This window comes from Chenopodium album, chromosome 9 (genome assembly GCF_948465745.1).
Source record: "Chenopodium album chromosome 9, dcCheAlbu1.1, whole genome shotgun sequence".
NCBI classification, from domain to species: Eukaryota; Viridiplantae; Streptophyta; class Magnoliopsida; order Caryophyllales; family Amaranthaceae; genus Chenopodium; species Chenopodium album.
In genome coordinates, this window is record NC_137842.1 from 5,175,198 (window position 1) to 5,197,588 (window position 22,391).

The 22,391-nt window shown below is 35.6% G+C and overlaps 1 protein-coding gene across 1 annotated transcript; it reads left to right on the forward strand.

Moving 5' to 3' along the window:
* Nucleotides 1-5,007: 5,007 nt before the first annotated feature.
* LOC145557363 (F-box/kelch-repeat protein At3g23880-like) lies at nt 5,008-11,076 on the forward strand. The gene is made up of 2 exons (XM_081618547.1): nt 5,008-5,219; nt 10,188-11,076. Exons 1-2 carry the CDS (start codon nt 5,008-5,010, stop codon nt 11,074-11,076), a joined length of 1,101 nt encoding a protein of 366 aa, XP_081474673.1.
* Nucleotides 11,077-22,391: the final 11,315 nt, after the last annotated feature.

Here is a 22,391-nt window from a genome sequence, read left to right on the forward strand (position 1 = left end):
AAAGGGTGAGGTGAAGTGGGAGAGTAAATACGGAGAAAATACAAGGTAATATTTACAATTGATTGGGGATTTAGAGTGCTATGGTGAATTGTTGATAAAGGAATTGTATATCCGTGCTAATGCTCGACATGTATTATACGCGAAAGAAAATAAGACAAAGTGAAATGTTAGTAATGTTTAAAAAAAAAAAGTGAATTTTGATTAATTATTGTAATTCCTTAAAGAAATACCAAAAAAAAAAAAAGGGGGTGGGATAGGTAATTATTATCCTTATTGATTTTTTTTAAGTTAAATATAAATAATAAATAATATAGTAAGATGGGTACTTTGGTAGTTATTGTTTTGTAAAAAATAAAATTTTAAAATTATTTAGGATGTTTTTGAAAATTTACTAGAATGTTTGTTAGTTTTAGCTTCTTCCTTCCTCTTTCCTATTACTTTCTCCGGCCAACTTTCTTTCTCCTCACTCCTCCTAATCTAACTTAACAAAAGCAATTCAACTTTAAAATTTCCTACCTCACCTCTTCACCACCACAACTAACATCACAATCAATCAATCATTGTCATTTGCTATCTCCTCTCCCTTTGTCGTTGACATTATTTCTTTCAGCATTTTCAAAAATCAACCTTTATTGAGGGAGCTTTAATGGAGGTAAAAGTTTTGTGTAGAACGGACTCACGTGAGTCCGAGTCCGATCATACAAACAGAACAAAAAATTTTGAGGAATTTTTTTTTATTTAAAAATGGTCAGAAATTAGATAATAATAGTCACATATTAGATTATAATGGTCAGAAATTAGATTATAATGGTCAGATATTAGATTATATATATCAGATATTATATTATAATTGTCAAAAATTAAGTTATACGTATCAAAAAAATAGGTTAAATATATCATAAAATTGGTTATATATATATATATGAAAATAGATTATAATGGTCAGGTATTAAAACCCCTCCTTCCTCTCTTTCTTTCTCCTCAACAACCCAACATCACTTACACAATGAAGTTTTGAGCCATATTGAAGCATGGGACGCCTCTGTCCATAGAAAGGGCTGCAAGTTGTCAAGATTATGGAGTTAGAAACTTCAAAGGCCGACGAATATAGATTTCAATTTACCCAACATAAAAATTGACTGATTTGCAATAGTGAAGTAATACATGACACAGGGGTTCCCACCTCTCAAGAACCATTGTTGCTATATTTTCCTTTAGCAACAGTCCACCTAAACGTGTTTGTTGGGGCTCTTTTCGGTTGGCGGTGGGGGAGGGTCGTCGTCACCAGGGGTTGGGAGGGAGAAAGTCGTCGGCCGCCGGCAAGGGCTGGCAGTGACAGTGGGTAGGAGATGGGAGTATACATTATAAACCGGACTCATGTGAAACGGACTCATACAAAACCTTCTCTGGAGAATATGGTCACCATACTTTTTGGGGTTGACCATGACTTTAATTTCACCCTTCATTCATAGGATTTCGTTTAATATCGGAGAAGGTGGGTGGAGATGGGGAAGGTTCATTGGTTTTGGTATCGAGGAAACTTCAACAATGGTCTAGGTTGGGAAAACTCTAATGGAGGAAGAAGCATGAAGCGCTTTCAATGAAAAGAGTTTTGATGGTGGTGTCGGTGGAATAACGACAAAATGGCAACTAAATCGGCCGTTAGCTTCACTCATGAGGTGTCATCAAGTAATGTTATTCAATATTTAGTAATGTCATTATATTGACGACTTTCGTCAATCATAAAGATCAATTGGGGTTGGCTTGCAAATATGAATAAAGGCATAAGGGTCCCTTCACACATAATGTTGGCATATCTATAAGGATAAGCTAATTGAGATGTTTGGTGATGAGCTAATTCAAAAAATTAAATTTTGAGTGTGTTTGATAAGAGCAACAGTATATTTAATTATTTACCAAATACTCTTATAAAATCAACTAGTCAAATAAGTTAAAACAATTAGCTAGTTAAAATCAGCAAATATGATCCGCATAATCTTTCAATTTACAATTATTCATTAAACACGACCTACTTTTTAAAACACTTTATAAATCATAGAATGTGTATGAATATTAAATAGGAAAAATACACTTTAATAATCCCAACTATGGGCGATTTACCTACAACAGTCCCAACTAATGATTATTCTACAATAATCCTAACTATTAGGTCAGTTTTCCTCTAGCAGTCCCAAACCAGTCAACATTAGTCAACAACCTATTATTGTAGGTTATTTGACACGTATCAGCGTGTGAGTGGTTCCAAAAAAATTAAAAAAAAAAACAAAAAAAAAACCAAAATAAAAATTCTGGCAACCAACCCAAACCACCACCTCCACCTCCTACCGCCCAACCCTAAAACACCACCTTCTCCAGCCACCCAAGTCGGAAACAACTTCCACGACCAGCCGCACCCCCGAAATCGGCCAAAAAACCTAAATCGCACCACCAGCACGTACCCGTGAAACCCTTGCCCGTGATTCCGTGAAACCACCAATAGCCCCCTTTGAAACCACCACCAGCCGAACCACAACCCCCTCGTGAAACCACCACCAGCCGCACCCCCGAAACCTTGCCCGTGAAACCACCAGCAACCCTAAATCACACCAAAATAATCGAGATTAATGCTGAGAAAGTCCCCCAAATTCGTCTGAAATCGGAAGGATCAAGAGGCGAGCAATTAGGGGTTGGTGTGGAGGTGGATCGTGGATGGTGGTTTTAGGGGTTGGGAGGGTTGTTGGTGCCTTGGTGGGGCGGGTCTGCGATTTTTGGTGACCGGTGGTTTTTGAGGTTGGAGGAGGAAGAAGGAAGGGGAGTGGTAGAAGCAGTGTGAGGCTGCGATTGGTCGGAAGGTGATATGTCCATTTTATATAGTAATTTACCCCCGTCCCTTGGTCATAATTAGTAGTGTTTTTAGCTCTTTCGAGCCACTTTTATTACTAATTTGTGTTTTCTAGTGTTTTCGTAGTTTTTGTTGAGTTTTGTAGGAAATTGCGCCTTTGGAGCATTTTCTCGGGTTTTTCATGGAGCGACTACGGGAATTAGAAGAGCACGACCATCTTTGAAGCCCAAGGCCGGTTAGAGTCATCGAGCCGGTGATTAAGGGCTCGGTAATTGGGATTCCGAGGTATTTGGACCGAGTATTCAAGACCCGAAGAGGAAATCCGGATTGGGCCGAGAAATCAAGCCCAATCGAAGTCCGAACCTCAAAGTGAAGCAAGGGCCCGATCGGGCAAGGATTAGCACGATCGGGCGCGGCATGCTTGGTGCTGTGCTGGCCTATAGCGCGCCCGATCGTGCGAGCGTCTAGCACGATCGGGCGACGCTGTTGAGAAGGAGCGCAAGGAAAAAGGCGGGCCTGATCGGGCGGCCCTTCGCCCAATCGGGCGCGTGTTTTCTCAAGACCTGATTAGTTAGTTTTAATTTTCATTTTAGGGAACGTTTAAGTACGAGATTGCGTAATTTTGGATTACCTTCTTTCTTAGACTTTCTCTCTCTACTTAGAATATTTTCTCTCTCTTAAATTCTCTCTCAACTTTTGTTCTTAATTACTTCCATTAATCCAGTTTTCTTTTGGTAACAATTTCTTCCCTTTTAATTTCAGCTATTTTACTTACTTCTTTGATTATGCTTTTATTTAGTTATTTGATTAGTTTAGTTATGATTATGTCTGAGTAGTTTCATTCTAGGGTTTATGGGGATCCATAATTAATATAAAGGGATAATTTGTTATTATTGATTATTGGTATTGCATGATAATTTTTTATTGAATTGTTTTAATTCTTTTCAATTAGATTATGAATCGAGCAGATGTAATTTGATTGTGAATGTTTAGCAATATTGAATTGGTGAATCGAGCAGATGTTAATTTAATATTAAAGGCTATTTTCAATAGGAACTTAGATCTAGTAAATTGCGAGAGCCTGTTAGATCTATGTTGATTAATAAATTGCGAGAGCCTGTTAATCATGTTATTTGTGCATTGTTAATTATTAATTACTTCGTTTTATCCCGGAATATTAATTATTGGTGAACCTGTGACCCTAGGCTTCCTTATTATTGTTTCTTTTCTTCCTAAACTTATTCTTCGTAGTATAGAATTTATTCCCAAAAATATTGGTTACTTAGATAATTTAGATTATAATAAATAATTAGGAGTAAAAAGACTTGTTTCCCTGTGGAGTTCGACCCTAGCTACTTCCCTATTTACATTAGTTGGAGGATTTAGGTATTACTTTTGATTAGGGGATACAACTTTACCCTGTGAGAAGGGGCAGGCGATGGTGGGCGACGGCGGAGCCGCGATGTTGGGAGATGAATTAGGGTGGAGTTGCCATGGCCTAGGGTTTCGTGGTGGGTGTAAGGTGGTTGAAGAGAAGAGGGGTGGCTGGGATTATTTTTGATATTTATTTTATTTTATTTTATTTTTTTGTAAAATAAGCCAATCATATGTTGACATGTGGCGTTTAAAAAAGAAAAAAAAAAAGTTTACCATTTCAACAGGTAACCGGTTTTTGGGACTATTGGAGGAAAACTGGGTGCATAGTTAGGATTATTGTAGAATAATCGTTAGTTTGGACTATTGTAGGTAAATCGCCAATAGTTGGGATTATTAAAGTGTATTTTTCCTATTAAATAATGTCAAATACTCCCTCACTCTACGTATCCTATATATCGATATACGTCTTGGTGACTTTATCATATTGACATTTTTACTTGTAAGTAAAAGGGTCCGAAACTGACTCAATTTGACCTGACTCCAAAAAATCAAATTCAGATTTTAATTTGTATAAACGCAATAATCTAACTTATTTCAACTTTGAAATACCCGACCTGATCTATTCGAACCTAATCCACGTACTTGTAAGAATGATCAATATTGTGACTATTGTCAATAACTACTTTGTCTTTTTCAACCTCCAATTTCATATCCCCTTCTATTCAAACAAAGAGAAAATCCCAAAATATTTGATAACTTTGCAATTTTTGAGTTACAAAATGCAGAAAATGATCATCAATTTACCAGAAGAGATGTTGCACCAAATAATCAGATTGCCAGTAAAATCTCTACTTCGATTCAGGTGTGTTTGCAAATCATGGTGTTCTTTAATCAGCTCTTCAAATTTCATTCTTTCACAACTTCATCATAATCAATTTGATAGAAACTATGATGTGCTTTTTAGGAAATATTTATTGGATTTAAAGGAGGAAAAGATAAAGTTTAGGGAAATATGTCAATTGACTTGTGTTACTTTGCGGAAGCTTTACAATATATATATCACTAGGAGTACAGAAAACCCTAATTGTACATAGACTAGGTAGCCGACTTAACCAAACTTAGGAAACAAACACTTGTTTCCTAAATACACACAACTTTCCTAAATTATACACAATACTCCCCCTCAAGTAGGAGCGTAAAGATCACGAACGCCCAACTTGGACAATAGAAATGAAAAAGCAGGAACCCCAAGGGACTTAGTGAAAATATCTGCCAACTGGAATTTAGTACCAACATGTGTCATAGAAATGATACCACGTAGCAACAACTCACGCACGAAGTGACAATCGATGTCAATATGCTTCGAGCGTTCATGAAAAACCGGGTTTGAAGCTATGTGGATTGCAGCCTGACTAACACAGAACAAATGAACAGGTTGGCGATGTTGGACCCCAAGGGAAGCAAGCAACACTCGCAGCCATTTAACCTCAGCACATGCATGAGCCATAGCACGGTATTCAGCTTCTGCCGAAGAGCGTGAAACCGTTGACTGTTTCTTTGTTTTCCAAGATATTGGAGACCGACCCAAGGTCACAAAATAACCACTAACAGACCGACGCGAAATGGGACAACTTGCCCAATCCGAGTCACAAAAGGCATAGAGTTGCAAGTCACAATCAGCACGTAGCATTAGACCTTGCCCGGAGTGCCCCTTTAAATACTTCAATACACGAATGGCAGCATCAAAATGATCTTGTCTCGGGGCTTGCATAAATTAAGACAAGATATGAACAGCATATGATAAATCCGGCCGAGTAATAGTGAGATAAATCAAGCGACCAACCAAACGTCGATATTGTGCCGGGTCCGAAAACAGTGGGCTAGTAGACAGTGCAACCTGGTGGTTCTGTGGCAAAGGAGTCTCGACAGGCTTGCACGCAAGAAGACCAGACTCCTCTAGTATGTCTAATGCATACTTACGTTGGTTGAGAAACATACCTTCTAAAGATCTCGCACACTCGATGCCAAGAAAATACTTCAAGGGACCTAGATCCTTGAGGCGAAAGCAATCATCTAGATAGCGTTTAAAAGCTGAACACAAGGTAGGATTATTCCCTGCAACCAAAATATCATCGACATACACTAAAACCGACAACGTGTCTCCCCCTTTCCGATATGTAAATAGAGTATGATCAGCATGAGATTGTTGAAACCCATACTTTCGGAGGGAAGAAGTAAGTTTATGGAACCAATTACGAGGTGACTGACGCAAACCATAGAGGGACTTGCGTAGTCGACATACCTTGCCGGGAGAGGCACCGATAAAACCAGGGGGAAGACGCATATATACCTCCTCATTCAAATCACCATGAAGAAAGGCGTTATTGACATCCAACTGATGAACTTCCCACTTCTTTGCAACGACAACCGCAAGAAAAGTGCGAACAGTGACCATTTTAGCCACCGGAGCAAAAGTATCCGTATAATCTTCACCCTCTTTTTGGTGGTTGCCAAGGACAACTAACCGTGCCTTATCACGTTCAACTGTACCATCTGACCGAAGCTTAATTTTAAAAACCCATTGAAATCAGTGATCTCCCATGTATGATTTCTCTCTAGGGCATCAATCTCGGCTCTCATAGCCTTTTGCCAACGTCCATGTTGTGATGCTTCCTTATACGATCTAGGTTCAATGTTAGCATTTAAAGCAGCAACAAATGCACGATGACTAGTATTAAACTTATCATATGTCACATAGTAAGCAATAGGAAACCGCGTACCTGAAGACGACGTTGGTTCGGGTGTAGAAATGGGGTGTGTATGTGTTGCCGAGTGACAAATATAATCTGTATGCCAAGAAGGAGGACGACGCTGACGAGTCGTTTGAGTTGGGGCAACAAGTGAAGGGGCCGAGGCATCAAGAGGTGTAGATGTAGGAGCCCCTGCCAGCACAGCCTCATTATCGCACACACGCACTGTTGGTGCTGGTGATGTGCAGGGCTGTTGTGAAGGCTGACTAGTACTAGCACTCTGACTTGTGCGTGGTCTACGTGTGTAGACAAGAGTAGTAGGAGCAGGAATAGCAGGAGCAAGAATAGGAGTACTCCCCCTGTCATCAGGCACATTTGAGGCAGAAATGGAATCATCAGGAACACCAAAGTCCAAATCTGCAAACTCCTTTGACATATCTTATGGGGATTCAATTTGTGATTCAGTAGAAAAAGGAAACACATCTTCAATAAATCGAACATCCCTTGAAACAAAAAATTCCCTTGTCTCCAAATCATATACTCGCCATCCTTTTTGCCCAAAAGGATACCCCAAAAACACACATTTTCGACCACGCGGAGCAAACTTATCCTTGTTTCGTGGTTTGTTATGAGCATAACAAAAACACCCAAATACTCTCAATAACTCCAAATTCGGAGCTTTACCAAACAAAATCTCATACGGAGACTTTCCATCAAGTACCATAGTCGGAGTTCTATTAATTAAATGAACTGCCGTTTTAACACAATCATTCCAAAATCGAATAGGAAGAGAAGCTTGGAACCTCAAGGCTCTAGCTACTTCCAAAATATTCCTGTGTTTGCGTTCAACTCGTCCGTTCTGTTGTGGGGTACCTACACAAGAAGACTGAAACAAAATTCCCACCTCATGATAAAACTGTAACAAAGGAGTAGTAGTGAACTCTGTGCCATTATCAGAACGTATGATTTTTACAACTTTATCATACTGAGTTTTAACCATAGCTCGAAAACTACGCAAACAACCTGGAACTTCACTTTTCTCCTTAATCAAATACACCCAAACCGCACGGGAATGATCGTCAACAATAGTTAAAAAATAATGAGAACTAGAGGAAGATGATTTTGTATAAGGACCCCATAAATCACAATGAATTAAACTAAATAAATCATCAGCTTTATTCTCACTTAAGGGAAAAACCGTGCGAGTTTGTTTAGCACGAAAACATATATCACAAGAGTCTAACTCTTTCTTTATTTTGCTATTTTTACTAGCACTACTAACATAAGATAGATGTTGGCTTGAAGGGTGACCAAGACGACGATGCAAGAGAAGTGTCGAGTTTGCCGTAGTAGCATGAGACAAAATAGGCTGCTCCAATTCCCGAAAGACATACACCCCATTCTTTAGCTCACCGAGTCCAATCGCCATCTTCGTTAAGCGGTCCTGCACAATACAAAAATGATCGGTAAATGTGACAATACAATGTGAGTCAAGAATGAGTTGTCCGACAGAAATCAGATTGCAAGTGAGGTGAGGAACATATAAGACGTTCCGAAGTATTAAACCCTTTCCCAATTTCACACTACCTTGAGAAACAGCCGCTGTTTGTACACCATTGGGAAGACTGACAAGACTATGGGGCAAGTCACAAACATCAAATAAATAGTCCAAAGTCCCTGTCATATGGTGGGATGCGCCACTATCAAGAAGCCAAGTACACCCATTATTCTTACCAAACAGTTTGTTGCTCGATTGGGCACTTTCGAGCAGGTTGATTATACGCTGCAACTGATCATTGGAGCCTGTACCAAAATTATTGGGGGCTGAATCTGTGTTACTGCTGCTGCCTATCTGCTGTGCGGCATTGGCCGTGGCTGGTTGAGATGAAGACTGGTTGTTGCGGTCACCTGATGTGCCTCCCCTGCCGCGACCACCCCTGCCACGTCCACCACGACCTCCCCGCGTGCTAGGAGGAAAACCAATGCGCTGATAGCAACGTTCATAAACATGGCCAGTGCGACCACAATGAGTACACGTTGGTGGAGGTGACTGAGAACCCGCAGGGGCTGGAGTGGCATTGGAATTTGGAGCCGAGGTAGGAGCGGATTGCACCGCAAAACTCACAATTTTAGTTTTATCATCACGTTCTCGAATAATATTTCTGTGACATTCCTCTTGTGATGCTAAAGAGAACGCCTTGTTGATGGTCGGAAAAGGATCCATGCTAAGAATTTGAGTACGTAAACCGTTGTACTGTGCATCATCAAGACCTAAGACAAAATCATGAGTTTTATCTCGTTCAACACGGGCACGGATCTTAGAAGCTGCGGCACAAGTGCAACCACAAGTCAAGTCTTCCTTGCCGTATAGCTCATCCCATAACGCCACAAACTTGTTATAATAGGACACAACAGACAAGTCCTGTTGACGAAGTAAGTGGTATTCAGATTTCAATTGATTTATGCGAGGACCATTCGAAACACAGTAGCGTTCCTTCAAATCAGACCATAGGTCCTTAGCAATTTTGTGGGACACAATACTCGGTTGAATAGATTCATCAACAGAATTAAATATCTAGGAACAAATAGTAGAATTATTGGCCTTCCATGCTACCAACTCAGCAGCTTGGTCAGCACTAGGTTTAACACAATCACCATTGATAAACCCATATTTATTTTTACCTTCTAAGCATTCACAATAGCTTTCTCCCATACATCATAATTATCCCCTTTTAGCAGATATTTAGAAAGGGAATTACTAGGACCTTCTGACGGATGTAAATAATAAATAGAAAAAGCATCATGAATCAGTTGGACCTTAGACCCCATTGAAACGAGAATATGAAGAACAAACTAACCAATTGGTCGAGAAACAGAAACTGGGAACTGAAACTGCTACCCTGCGCTGACCCAAAGTGCACCTAGAAGGGGCTGCTACGGTGGAGGAGCTGCGGAGGAGTAGGGTTTGAATGACAGAAAAAAAAAAAATTTATGAAGGATCAATTAACCATTGGCTGTGATACCAAGATAAAGTTTAGGAAAATATGTCAATTGACTTGTGTTACTTTGCGGAAGCTTTACAATATATATAGCACTAGGAGTACAGAAAACCCTAATTGTACATAGACTAGGTAGCCGACTTAACCAAACTTAGGAATCAAACACTTGTTTCCTAAATACACACAACTTTCCTAAATTATACACAATAGGAAATTTAGCATACATATTGATAATGAAGAATTTCTGAAAATTGAAACCCTTAATTTCCCTTTTAAGGGTTCTTCTGATTATTTCTTGATTATTGGTTGTGTTAATGGTTTAATTTGTTTGTGGGATGAAACACCCAATACCCTGATGTTATGGAACCCTTCAATTAGAAAATGCTATACTCTTCCTGTGTTTAAAAGAAGTGAGAAAATGGGATTTCCTCGGTCTGTTGTTCGTGATATGTGTTTCGGGTTTGGGTATGATATTTCGTCGAATGATTACAAACTAGTAAGGATTATATTCTATAATATGATGATAGATGATACTATTGCTTTGAGAACTTTAGTTGTTGCTTTCTCCCTTAGGAGAAAATTGTGGAGGAGGGTTGAATATGATGCTCCTTTGTGTTTGTATTCTCGTTCGTGTAATGTGGGTGGTTATGTGTATCGGTTGAGACAAATCGATAACTATGGGTTTGAGATTGTGTCCTTTGATTTGAGTGCTGAGAAGTTTACGGAATTAGCGTGTCCTGAAGGTGTTAAGTCTGTTATTCGGTGTAAGACTGAGTTAACGATTTTTCGTGACTCTCTTGCACTACTCCATGAGTGGGAATACAAGAGATACAATATTTGGGTTATGAAAGAAAATGGTGAGGATAAGTCTTGGATGAAGCTGTTCTCAGTAGACCTTGATGGAGGTGTACCGGGGCAACGTATAGTTGGGTTTAGTATGAAAGGGCTGATGCTAGTGGTTGGGGAAGGTAGTTTGTTAGTTTCACCTGTTACGGAGGATGTTATAGTTGTGAAATATGTGACTCCTGAACCTGAATCTGCTTGGCATGTGGAGTCCTACAAAGAGAGTTTAGTCTTATTCAATGAGCGTGATAGTCGACCCCTTTAAACAGGGGAATTCCAAGTTAATCTTCATGATTAACAAACTTTGTCAATCTAAGGGCAGTTACGGTATTTCAACCTATTAAGCTGAGGATACCATGTAAAATCCACCTCATGACTTGGATTACTAACCTTGACTGAGCAGCCATGTAAGAAGACGGAGTTCCAGTTGGACTTTACGCCTTCTAACAGTCAGTCGTATGTTAAGAAAAGATGCCTCCGACACTCTTCAATTAAATTTTGCAAAATCCCTTCACTAATTGGCACACAGTACACATGGCACAATTTGACTTACGAAAAATGAGGCAAACCCATTTATGAGGACATCCAATTATCAACTAAAATTGTAATTTTTCATTGTTTATTTGTGTGAATTGTAATTACGTAATTTCTAATTTATAGTGTGAATTAAGAGTATGGAAGTTTAATTAATGAATTGTTATATATATTATTAGAGGTGTCAATTCAGATAATCGGATGGAGTTTGAGTTAGGTCTATTCGGGTCGGGTTTGTTTGAATCAGATATATTCGGGTCAAAATTAAATTATTCTTTTAACTTGGGTCGGGTCGGTTCAAATCGGGTCAATCGGGTTCGGGTTGAGTTCAAGTCGAATCAAATCGGTGTCGGGTTAAGTTCAGATTAGAATAAATTCAGATTTGGATTAAGTTCGGGTCAGTTACAAATCGGAGTTGGGTCCTAAATTTCTCGGATCAAATCGGATCGGTTACAATTTGAAACGGATGATTTTTTTCAAATCGGTTCGATTTTGACACCTTGTTACATAAAGACAGGGTAAACATTATATGTTATAGAAAACGCTAATGGCCTAATATAAGTTACATTAAACTTTATATGTTATAGACAAGGCTAATATAAGTTACATAAAAATTAAAAATTACTCCCTCCGTTTTTAAATACTTGCTCCATTTTTCCATGGGCGGAGTTTTAAGATAAATTGGAGAAAGTAATAAAATACTCCGTATAGAGGTAGTGGGATTGTCAGTGTTTTTTTTTATTTAATTAAATTTGAACACTTAGTTTTAAAAATTTGAACACTTTACAAAAAATGAACATTTAGTAAAAAAAAATATGAACATGTCACAAAAAATGAACATAAATATCCAATTTATATGTTCACATTTTATAAAGAAATGTTCATTTTATATGCATTAAATGTTCAGTTTATACTACAAAATTATTGAATTAATACGAGTTAGACAAGCTTCTTTCAAAAAATTGATGTTTATTATATTGTGATATATTTTCAAAATTTGCGATTGTTCAAATATTTTTACTAAATGTTCAAAAGTATAGGCGTCGACTCTAGAAATATTAAGTAGAGTAAGATAAATAAGGTAATTGTTCAACGTTTTTCCGTATCCGTGTCAGTACCCGTTCTTGTGCAACCTAGGGCGTGGTACATTGCGATTATTCAGATATTTTTACTAAATGTTCAAGATTTTCGATGTTCTGTTTTTTTTTACTAAATGTTCAAAATTTGAAACTGTTCCGATTTTTTTTACTAAATGTTTAAAAGTATAGCGTGGTACATTGCGATTGTTTATATATTTTTACTAATTCGAAATTGTTGTTATTCTTTAAAAGATTATATAATCATATGATGAGTGATCTTGTTAGATTCGTCTCGTTGTATATTTTATTAATATCACATTTTTATAATTTCTACGTCTAAAATGAAAATATAAACGTTTTAAGATGCGTCTTGGAGACCGTGTACAGACAAATGAGGCAAAAATATAAGGACTAAGGGAGTAATAATATATCTTTACCCACTAATGTCCCCACTCATATTTAATATCATTTCTCACTCTTCCAATGGTCCACATATTATTGAATTGTCACTTTACTTCTCAATAAAATAATAACTTTATCTACCACACTAACATCTTATTTTAATAAACTTTCTAAAAACTCTGCGCAAACTCATCTCTAGTTTATTAAAAAAAGGGAAAAAGTATGTGTTTATATAAAAGGCGGATTATACTAACAAACACCAATGTCGGTGTACGACTTTCACCGTTAACTAATCTAGTTATGGAGTTATAATGTAATTAAGTATCATTAATTCCCTCTTTGTGTTTATAAAAGTTAAAGTTACCAACCGTGTTTCATTAAGAGTTACACTTCCTAAATTAGATTCATAATACTTGCAAGTTGTAACATACCACATTTGATTTTTATTATTATTATTATTATTATTATTATTATTACTATTATTATTACTAAATGAAGCCCGTGCGATGTACGGTTTGTTTGAATTTTTTTAAAACATTTTTTTTATTTATGTGCTAAAAATATATATAAATATATTAAAATAATAATTACCATTTATCTTCTATTTCAATTAATATACGAAACAAAAAAAAAACAATTAAAAGAAATTAGTTCATCAAATGATAACACTTTATAAATTTTTTAAAAATAAAAATACGAATATGTAAAATATATAACGGGGAGTGTTGCATTACTACGGAACTTATCTAAATGTTGCAATTGAACAAAATCAAATCTATACAACGGAATTTTATTATTATCTGAAAAAATTGTATCATTATCTTGTTATCACTCACAACACGATATTCATTCTTGTTAGGTACAACAGAAAAATATCGAATTGTGTAAACTTTGCCTTCAACCAGTTTAGAGAGAAATTGTTGGACAAATTTTCCTTTATTGAAGCATGGACATAATCACCCTACATATGCAAAAAATATTGTAAGTTAAAATAATATGGTAAGTTACACAATAAATTTTCAAAAAAGAATTATATATTATTCAATGAATTTAGAACAATAAGTATGATCAAATTAAAAAAATAAAATTAAAGGCATACCTCTTCGTCAATTAAAACCATGTCCAAACTAATCAAACTATTATGTTTCCGAAAGTTCAAAACATCAAAAAGCTTTGATACGCGTACTTTAATTTTCCAATCATTTTTGGAAGAATTAAGTTCTCGAATCGACGAAGTAGACCTAAGAAAACAATGCAATGAAAAAAATAGTTAAAAATAATAAAACCACATAATCAAAGCACAAATGCAAAAAAAAACTGAAAAGGTAGATAAAAGCACAACATATATAAGTTAATAAAAACAATTCATATCTTTTTCCTAACTTAAATTTTATCATTATTAAAATTGTAATCATTATTATCTTGTTTCTAATTAAGTTTTTTTTTTCCCTTAGAAATAACAAAGCTTTTTTGGTGCAGCAGGCCGCACCGTGTGGCCTGCTGCCAAGTCAGCGAAAATAACACACCCAGGTGTGCATAACGGGGTTAATATTCACGCGCATAACGGGGTTACTGGCTTTGTCAGGGTTACTTGTATTTTTCAGGGGTTACTTATTTTTTTTTCAGGGGTTACTTGTATTTTATTCAGGGGTTACTTGTATGGATTACTTACTTATTCCGGGGTTACTTGTATTTTTCAGGGGTTACTTGTATTTTTTTTTTCAGGGGTTACTTGTAAGTATGGATTATATTATTCAAGGGTTACTTGTATTTTTTTTTCAGAGGTTACTTGTATGGATTACTTGTTCCGGGGTTACTTGTATTTTTCCGGGGTTACTTGTATTTTTTTTCAGAGGTTACTTGTAAGTATGGATTATTTATTCAAGGGTTACTTGTTTTTTTCAGGGGTTAATTATTTTTTTTTTCAGGGGTTACTTGTATGGATTGCTTATTCCGAGGTTACTTGTATTTTTTTTCTTAGAGGTTACTTGTAAGTATGGATTATTTATTCAAGGGTTACTTGTATTTTTTTTCCAGGGGTTACTTGTATGATTACTTATTCAGGGGTTACTTGTATGAGTTAATTCAAGAGTTACTCATTCAAGGATTACTTGTATGAGTTACTTATTCAAGGGTTACTTGTAGGCCCTATACCAAACCAGTAACAGCATACAAGTAGCCCCTGACCAAAACCAGTAATACCATACAAGTAACCCCTGACCAAACCAGTAACACCCTACAAGTAACCCCTGACCAAACCAGTCACACCCTATAAATATTCTACAATCTACTCATATTACTATTGTTGTTTTTGTTGCTGAATTTTTGACGAAGAATGTTCGATCTAAGATTTCACGTAGAAAATAAGCTCATATTTCTCCGGTTCTCATCAATTTCACTACTTCAAATGTTGTTGATGATCTTAAGGTTAAATAATCACAAGTTTTCACAGCAATTTGACACCCAATTTCTACAATTTCGGGCTTTAATTGCAGCAATTTGGCAAAGATGAGAGAGAAAATGGGTAGAGTAAAGATATAGTTGTTGGTGATGTGTGGTGTGGCTTGAAGAACAAGTTGAGAAAATGAATGGAGTAGAGATATGTTGTTGGTGATGTATGGTATAGTTTGATCACTTGAAGAACAAGTTAAGAAAAGGAGTGAGAAGACTTATGGTATTTTAAAAAATAAAAATTATAGAAATTGTGGCTGGCCACACCATGTACAAAAATTATAATAATCCTATGCACGTAGGTGATAAGGATTATTTTTTTTAAAAAGGGATTAATTTTTCACCAATAAAAAGAAGGGCTTCGTCACAATCATGGACCTAAACATTTGCCAATCTAAAAAGAATAGAATTTCAATCATATGATTAAATTAGACATCTCGTGATTGATCGGTCAATTGGAGTACAAAATTTCTCTCTTTTGGTTGTTTTTTCAAGTGGGTTCTTATTCATTGATCCAAAATAACGTAGGATCAACATATTTCTTAAAATTTTTTAAGTTTTTTTTTTTTTTTTTTTTTAATTATAATAACATTAATATGCATGTAGGATCAACATATTTTTTAAAAAAATTTTAATTTTTTTCCTAAACTATGATAAACATTAATATGCATGTAGGATTAATATTTTTATTTTTTTGTTTTTTTTTGAGGCATTACTATAGGATCAATTTGATGAATTGGATTGTTATATTTCATCTTGACTTTTATAATTTAATATTTTTATAGTTTTTATCCTATGTGGCACACATCAAATCCTACGTAGCACATTTTATCCTACATAGCGCAAAATCATAATTTTATGTGGCGCTCTATATTTTTTTTAAAAGGAAAATGTCATACATAGCTCTTAGGGCTACATATAATCATTAAATTTACACTTGAAAATCGTAAAAAGTTAAGAAATCATCAAAATATAAACACTAATAACACTGATTTACGCGTGTTTTTGTCATGAATTCCCAATTTTATACAATTTCCAAGAGTATATTTAATGCTAATATAACCCTTAGGGCTACATATTATTATTATTATTATTATTATTATTATTATTATTATTATTATTATGTTTTTTTAAGTTGTAAATTTTTCTTATTTAAAGCTCATGACCCACATACTCTTATCAATCATTTAACCCTATTTTAAATCACGTGAGGTATATTTTTTCTTAAATACCGTGAAAATAGGTATGTTACATATATTAAAAACAAAATTACAATTATATAGTTTTTAAAAAATAAAAGTACAAGTATATATTTTGAATAGTAAATTTATTTTTTAATAGTAAAGCATAAACATTTACATATATAAGATATTCAATGTTACGAACAAACAGTATTCAAATTTAATATTTTATATATATTTAACAAATTCAAATAAATAGAAATTATTGCAATAATTCAATATTTTGTTTTTTTGTTTTTTTTTTACAATAATTCTATATTTTTGACTTTTGTCTTTTAGATTCAAAAGTTTATTTCAATTTGAGGGTCAAATTATACAGGAGTGGAGCAAGAAGACAATAATTACATCACTTGCAAAACAGCAAAGCAGTAAACCACCACCTATCAACATTAAATGCAAACATAAAATTCATCTTCGACCGTCAATCAAGTAACAGCCCCTAAGTAACAGTAGCGAGCGCCGTTTACAAACAATATGCCAATGTGTATCATTCTACTCCTGACTCGGCTGCTGAGTCGTCATCCACTTACTCCAAATTCTGACATGGCATAAAAGATTGACGAAGTTCGTTAATCATGAAGATCAACTGGGCAACCCCCTTTAAACAACAACCCTTGGCAATGGAATACAGGTGACAACCATGAAGAATTTTGCAGAGCATCGATTGAATTGTAAGTTACTGGCTGCTAATATTTAAGTTTGTTAATCTTATCAAACTTGCGTTATTTCTTTTATTCTTTTAGTTTTTGGGCAATGGCTTAACAAGACGCAATAACACACTTTTTTTTTTCTACATATTCTTTTAGTTTTTGGGCAATGGTTTAACAAGACGCAAGAACACACCCTCTACTCCTGGCTTATAGGCATTTTAGGGTTACACCAACATTACCGCTAACAAGACAAATACTATGACTACTATTATTTAAAGTTGCATTTCCTGGGACATCATCTCATATCACTGAACTACTGATTATAGTAATGGTTTTTCCAACTTATGTACCTTAGTCATTGTCCAAATATTACTATTGAGATTACCTGTAAAATCTCTACATCGATTCAGGTGTGTTTTCAAGTTTGATGCTCTCTAATTAATGATTCCGATTTCATAATTTCACATCTTCATCACAATCATTATCAAGTTGCTGGAAACCAGCTTTTTAGGAAATCTAATACCGGCAAGGAAATACATCTTACATCCTGACAATAAAGAATTCCATGAATTTGAATTTGATACTCTTGATTTCCCATTTAAGAGTTAATCTTATTATTTCACAATTAAAGGCTCTGTTAATTAAACTGTCTGTTGGATAAGAGACTTAATGCCCTAATGTTTTGGAATCCTGCCATTTGAAAATGCCTCAAACTTCCTTGATTGAACAATTTGTCAAAAGAATGAGATTGGCCATGCCAGTGATATGGTCTCTGATTGTTCGAATACTATGTGTTTCAGGTTTGTTTACGATTCTTTGTCGAAACACGTTAAATTGCGATGAGCTTTTGGTATGAACATACTGGTTTTCCTTATAAAACTGTGGTAATGCGTTCCCCGGCTCTTCCTCCATAATAAGTCATGGAGGACTTGATTATTTTGCCCCGTTATCTCCGGCATACACTGTACTCATTTGTGTAATGTGGGTAATTTTGTGTATCGGTTGGGAAAATTAAGGACAATGTGTTCGAGATTATGTCCTTTGATTTGATTATCGAGGTGTTTACGGAGTTAGCTCGTCCTGAAGGTGATAAATCTATTCTCTGCTCCTCAACGGCCAAGTTAACAATTTTCTGCGAATCTCTTTCACTATTCTACGAGAGAGACAGGGAGCTATACCTTGGGTTATGAAAGAGGATGATATGGCTAAGGGCCTGTTCTCATATGATTATCTTCAGTTCACCTCAGCTCAGCTTTAATAAGTTCAATTCAGCTCAGCTCTAATAAGTTCAGTTCAGCTTAGCTCAGCTCCTAATTTCCTTCTCTTATAAAATATTCATTTTAGTTCAGCTCAGCTCTAATAAGTTCAGTTCAGTCAGCTCTAATAAGTTAAGTTCAGCTGAGCTCGGCTCATTTCAGTCAATGAGAACAGGCCTTAAGTCATAGATGAAGCTATTTTTCATAGACCTTGATAAGGAGAGTTTATTGGGGCAGCTTATAGTTGGGTTTAGTTGGAAAGGACTTTCTAATAGTCTTGGTAGGGGATGGTGATTTATTAGTTTCTTCTATTTTGAATGGTACACAAATTGTGAAACATGTGCCTTCTCTGAACTTTTTATTTTTTGGCATGACATGTAGAATCGCACAAAGAGAGCTTAGCTCTATACCTGGAGGGTGATGATCTAACCTTGTCAGAGAGCGGCTATGGTTTTGTAAGTTACTTTGTTACTATTTTTTAAGCCTGCTATTTCACAAGTATCTAACTGATCTTATCGAAATTGCATATATTGGTAGTTCTGTTTTGATCGTCTTTTCATGGTTGTAAACTTGTAATTGTATTATTAGTTTTTCCTAGGGTTACAATTTACTCTTAGTTCACATCAGACATCATTAGGCTTTGTTCATATACTTTATCAAAAAAAAAATAAAAATAAAAATTCTCATGAACTAAGCTTTCTGGTAATAAGTTTAATGTTGTCTTTGTGAGTTGTGAGTAGCATATTACTTGTTCAGTTGTTCTACAAATAATATAATCTATGGAGACTGACTTTACTTGAAAGTACCATTTTTTCAAACAAATTGTCCGAATGTAAAAGTAAACCGGATAAAAATTATAAAAACCATAGTAAAGAATTACTTAATTAGTAGTGTCAAAAAAATCAAGCTTTAGATGGAAAGAAAATCATACTTACTTTATTATTTGACTTCCTCTTCGTCATTTTCAATTGATTTGGTTCTGGTAGGCTTGATTAGATTCTCTTGTTTGGATATTTCATGCGACACCGCGATCTATTTACATGAAAAACTAGACGTGTTAGTGTCTGAATATACCAGTAAACCAGATAAAAATTATATGCAGTACGGTAGTAGTAAAGAATTACTTAATTAGTTGTGTCTGAAAATCAAGCTTTACATGGAAAAATTTCGAAAATCATACTTACTTTGTCACTTGACTTCCTCTTCGGCATTTCAATTGATTTGATTCTGGTAGGCTTGATTAGATTCCCCTAATTGGATGTTTCATGTGACATGTGATCTATTTACTCAAACAACTAGATGTATCAGTTTGCCTTGGAGTGGTATATTCAAGATTCTAAGTGTTTGTTTAATGAGCAATTTATCGAACTTCTATAATTCTTTTTGTCATTAATTTTCTTTCTTATTTCTTCCTTCCAACTCAACAAGTTTCTAGGTTTAAAGTGATTATTTATGACATTATTCAGTTGATAAACTTATCAAGATTGTAAGTTTGATGGTTGTCTATTTACTTGGTGAAAGTGCTGACCTTATTTATTGGTTTAACCGAATAAACTGCTTGTCCACTTTGAGTTGCTACTCTTGCTAGGACAAATTTTGGTGAGATTTCTGAATACTGAGGTCTGAGGTTGGGTTCTTTCATTCTCATTTTTTTTGAAAGCCTTGGCACTGACCCCTGTGAACCAGTAAAGGGATTAGGCTTGTGTGCATCCTTTCGTGCATTCCACTAACTTTTTCGTAGATCAATAGTTTGGTGCTCTTTCAGCTTTAGGATGTGGTTAATTATAAAACAACATGTCAGTATATACTTTTTCATCTCTGATAAATTTGCAGGGAGGAAAGCAAATGATATGACCTTAAGAGTAGAGGGCACCAGGTCTGGATAGGGAGCTACCACAGCTGTTTGAGAGTTGAAAAGCCAGAATTGTGACTTTCTTGGTTGTAAGCTGGTTCTCAGTTCTTTTACTCTGGTTTTCTGAACTATAATAGATCAGCTAGGTGAGCTTCGTTTGGTTTAATTATGAAGTTGACTGCAAGCTTCCGTTAGTTTCTCTTAAAGTAGCTGTTGGTCTGGTCCTCTTTGGCGTAAATATTTTAGATTTTGGAATGAAGTACTATATTTCATCTCCTTTTCTTTCTTCTGGCTGTGAGGGAGAGCCGAGTCTGGATATTGTGGTAGGTGAGGTATAAGACACAATTGCACAAATGCTGCTTCATTCCTCCTTTTCGCATGTATTGCCTTGATTTTATCTCTTGTAAGTTGTAACACAAGGAGATGTATATTTGAGTAGAAGAAAGTCAAGTAGGAAACTACGCATATGCTGCATTATCTCTTGATTTGCAGGCTTGAAGCTTTAAGATGTTCATAGTTAGTTTTACAATTAGAAATAGTCTCAAATCTGGAGAAGTGGAGATGGATCTCCTGCATTGTTCATATCTAGTATTGATTGCACGGCACTCTTTCATTATCCACAGTCGGAATTGTTGCCTTGTAAGGTCAGTCTTCTCCCTCGTTTAGTAGAACAAAGGCGTTCAATATATGTGGGTGCTTTCCAGCTAACCAAGAGGCATCATAATATGTACGAAGAGTCGAAGAACATCATGCTTAATAAATCGAGGTGCATGATCATAAACATTTGTATATCCACCATGGCTGACACCAAGGCCATCAACAGTACAAAGTCTACACCGTTGGAAGAAAATCATTCTATCCTCGTTGTGCCAGTGTTTGGTGAGTAATCTGCTCTGATTTAAAACAGTTTATTGGCCGTGACTCAGCCGCCCTGTAGCCACCTCAGGTCTGGTAGCAGGGAATGAGCTCATAATTTCGATATCATCAGAATGCTAATTATTTGTTCAGTGCATGTATATTGTATAATCTGCATTATCACATATTCTTCACTGTACAATTAGTCATATTTGTAATTACTTGTAATAAATACTACCCTTGTTCTAAATAGACTTCCACATTTGCCAAGTGCTAACCCTTATTTTTTATTATTTTGGATTAATATCTAATTATCTCACTTCCTCCTTTACTTTAGAAAAATGATTTGGGCATATTAGGTAAATGGGAGTAGGGCTGTACACCGGTCTAAAACCGAACCGGACACGGGCCTGAATGGATCGGGACCTGAATCATTGATTTTTAAGGACCGGAGACCGGGCCTGAATCAACAGGTCCTGTTCTGGTCAAGACCTGAAAATAAGGTCCGGTCAAGGTTTGGACCTGAATAGATCTGATTATTAATTTGTTCCCTTTTTTTAAAATTTTTTTTTAAATAAAATACCTATTGGACCTGTGTTAAGGACTTGATATGAACATGTTCAGACCTGATATGGAACTGTTTACTTGTTTAAGGACATGTTTAGACTTAATATGGATATGTTTAGACCTGATATGGACCTGTTTAGACCTGATATGGACCTATTAAATAATAATAAATAAAAAACTGCTTCACCAATTTCAGGTTCGGACCTGAAAATTCCGGATTTTACACGGACCGGATTTGAAACCCGAAATAATGGATTTTTAAGGACCGAAACTGAAGCTAAATTCACTGGTCCGATACAAACAGGTTCGGTTCAAGTTAGTTTTCAGGTCCGGGCCATTTTTTGTACAACCCCTAAATGGGAGTATTTATGTTAAATGTAGGTAAATATTTTGGTAAATGAAAATATATGCTTTAGGAGTAGGTAAATGAAAATGTATGTTTTGGGAATATGTAAATATTTTGATAAATGAGAATAGTTACTTTGGACATGTAAATATTTTGGTAAATGATACGGAGTAATGTTTTTTAATTCTTCTAAGGACTTGGTAAATGGTATTAGTTGCATGGAAATAGATAAATATGATGATAGTAAGTGTATAATATATTTTTTTCACATCATTTTTAAAACAATTTTCCACATTTTTTATTACTCCTCTCTCTTTATCAATTATCACATTAATTAGTACCTTTCA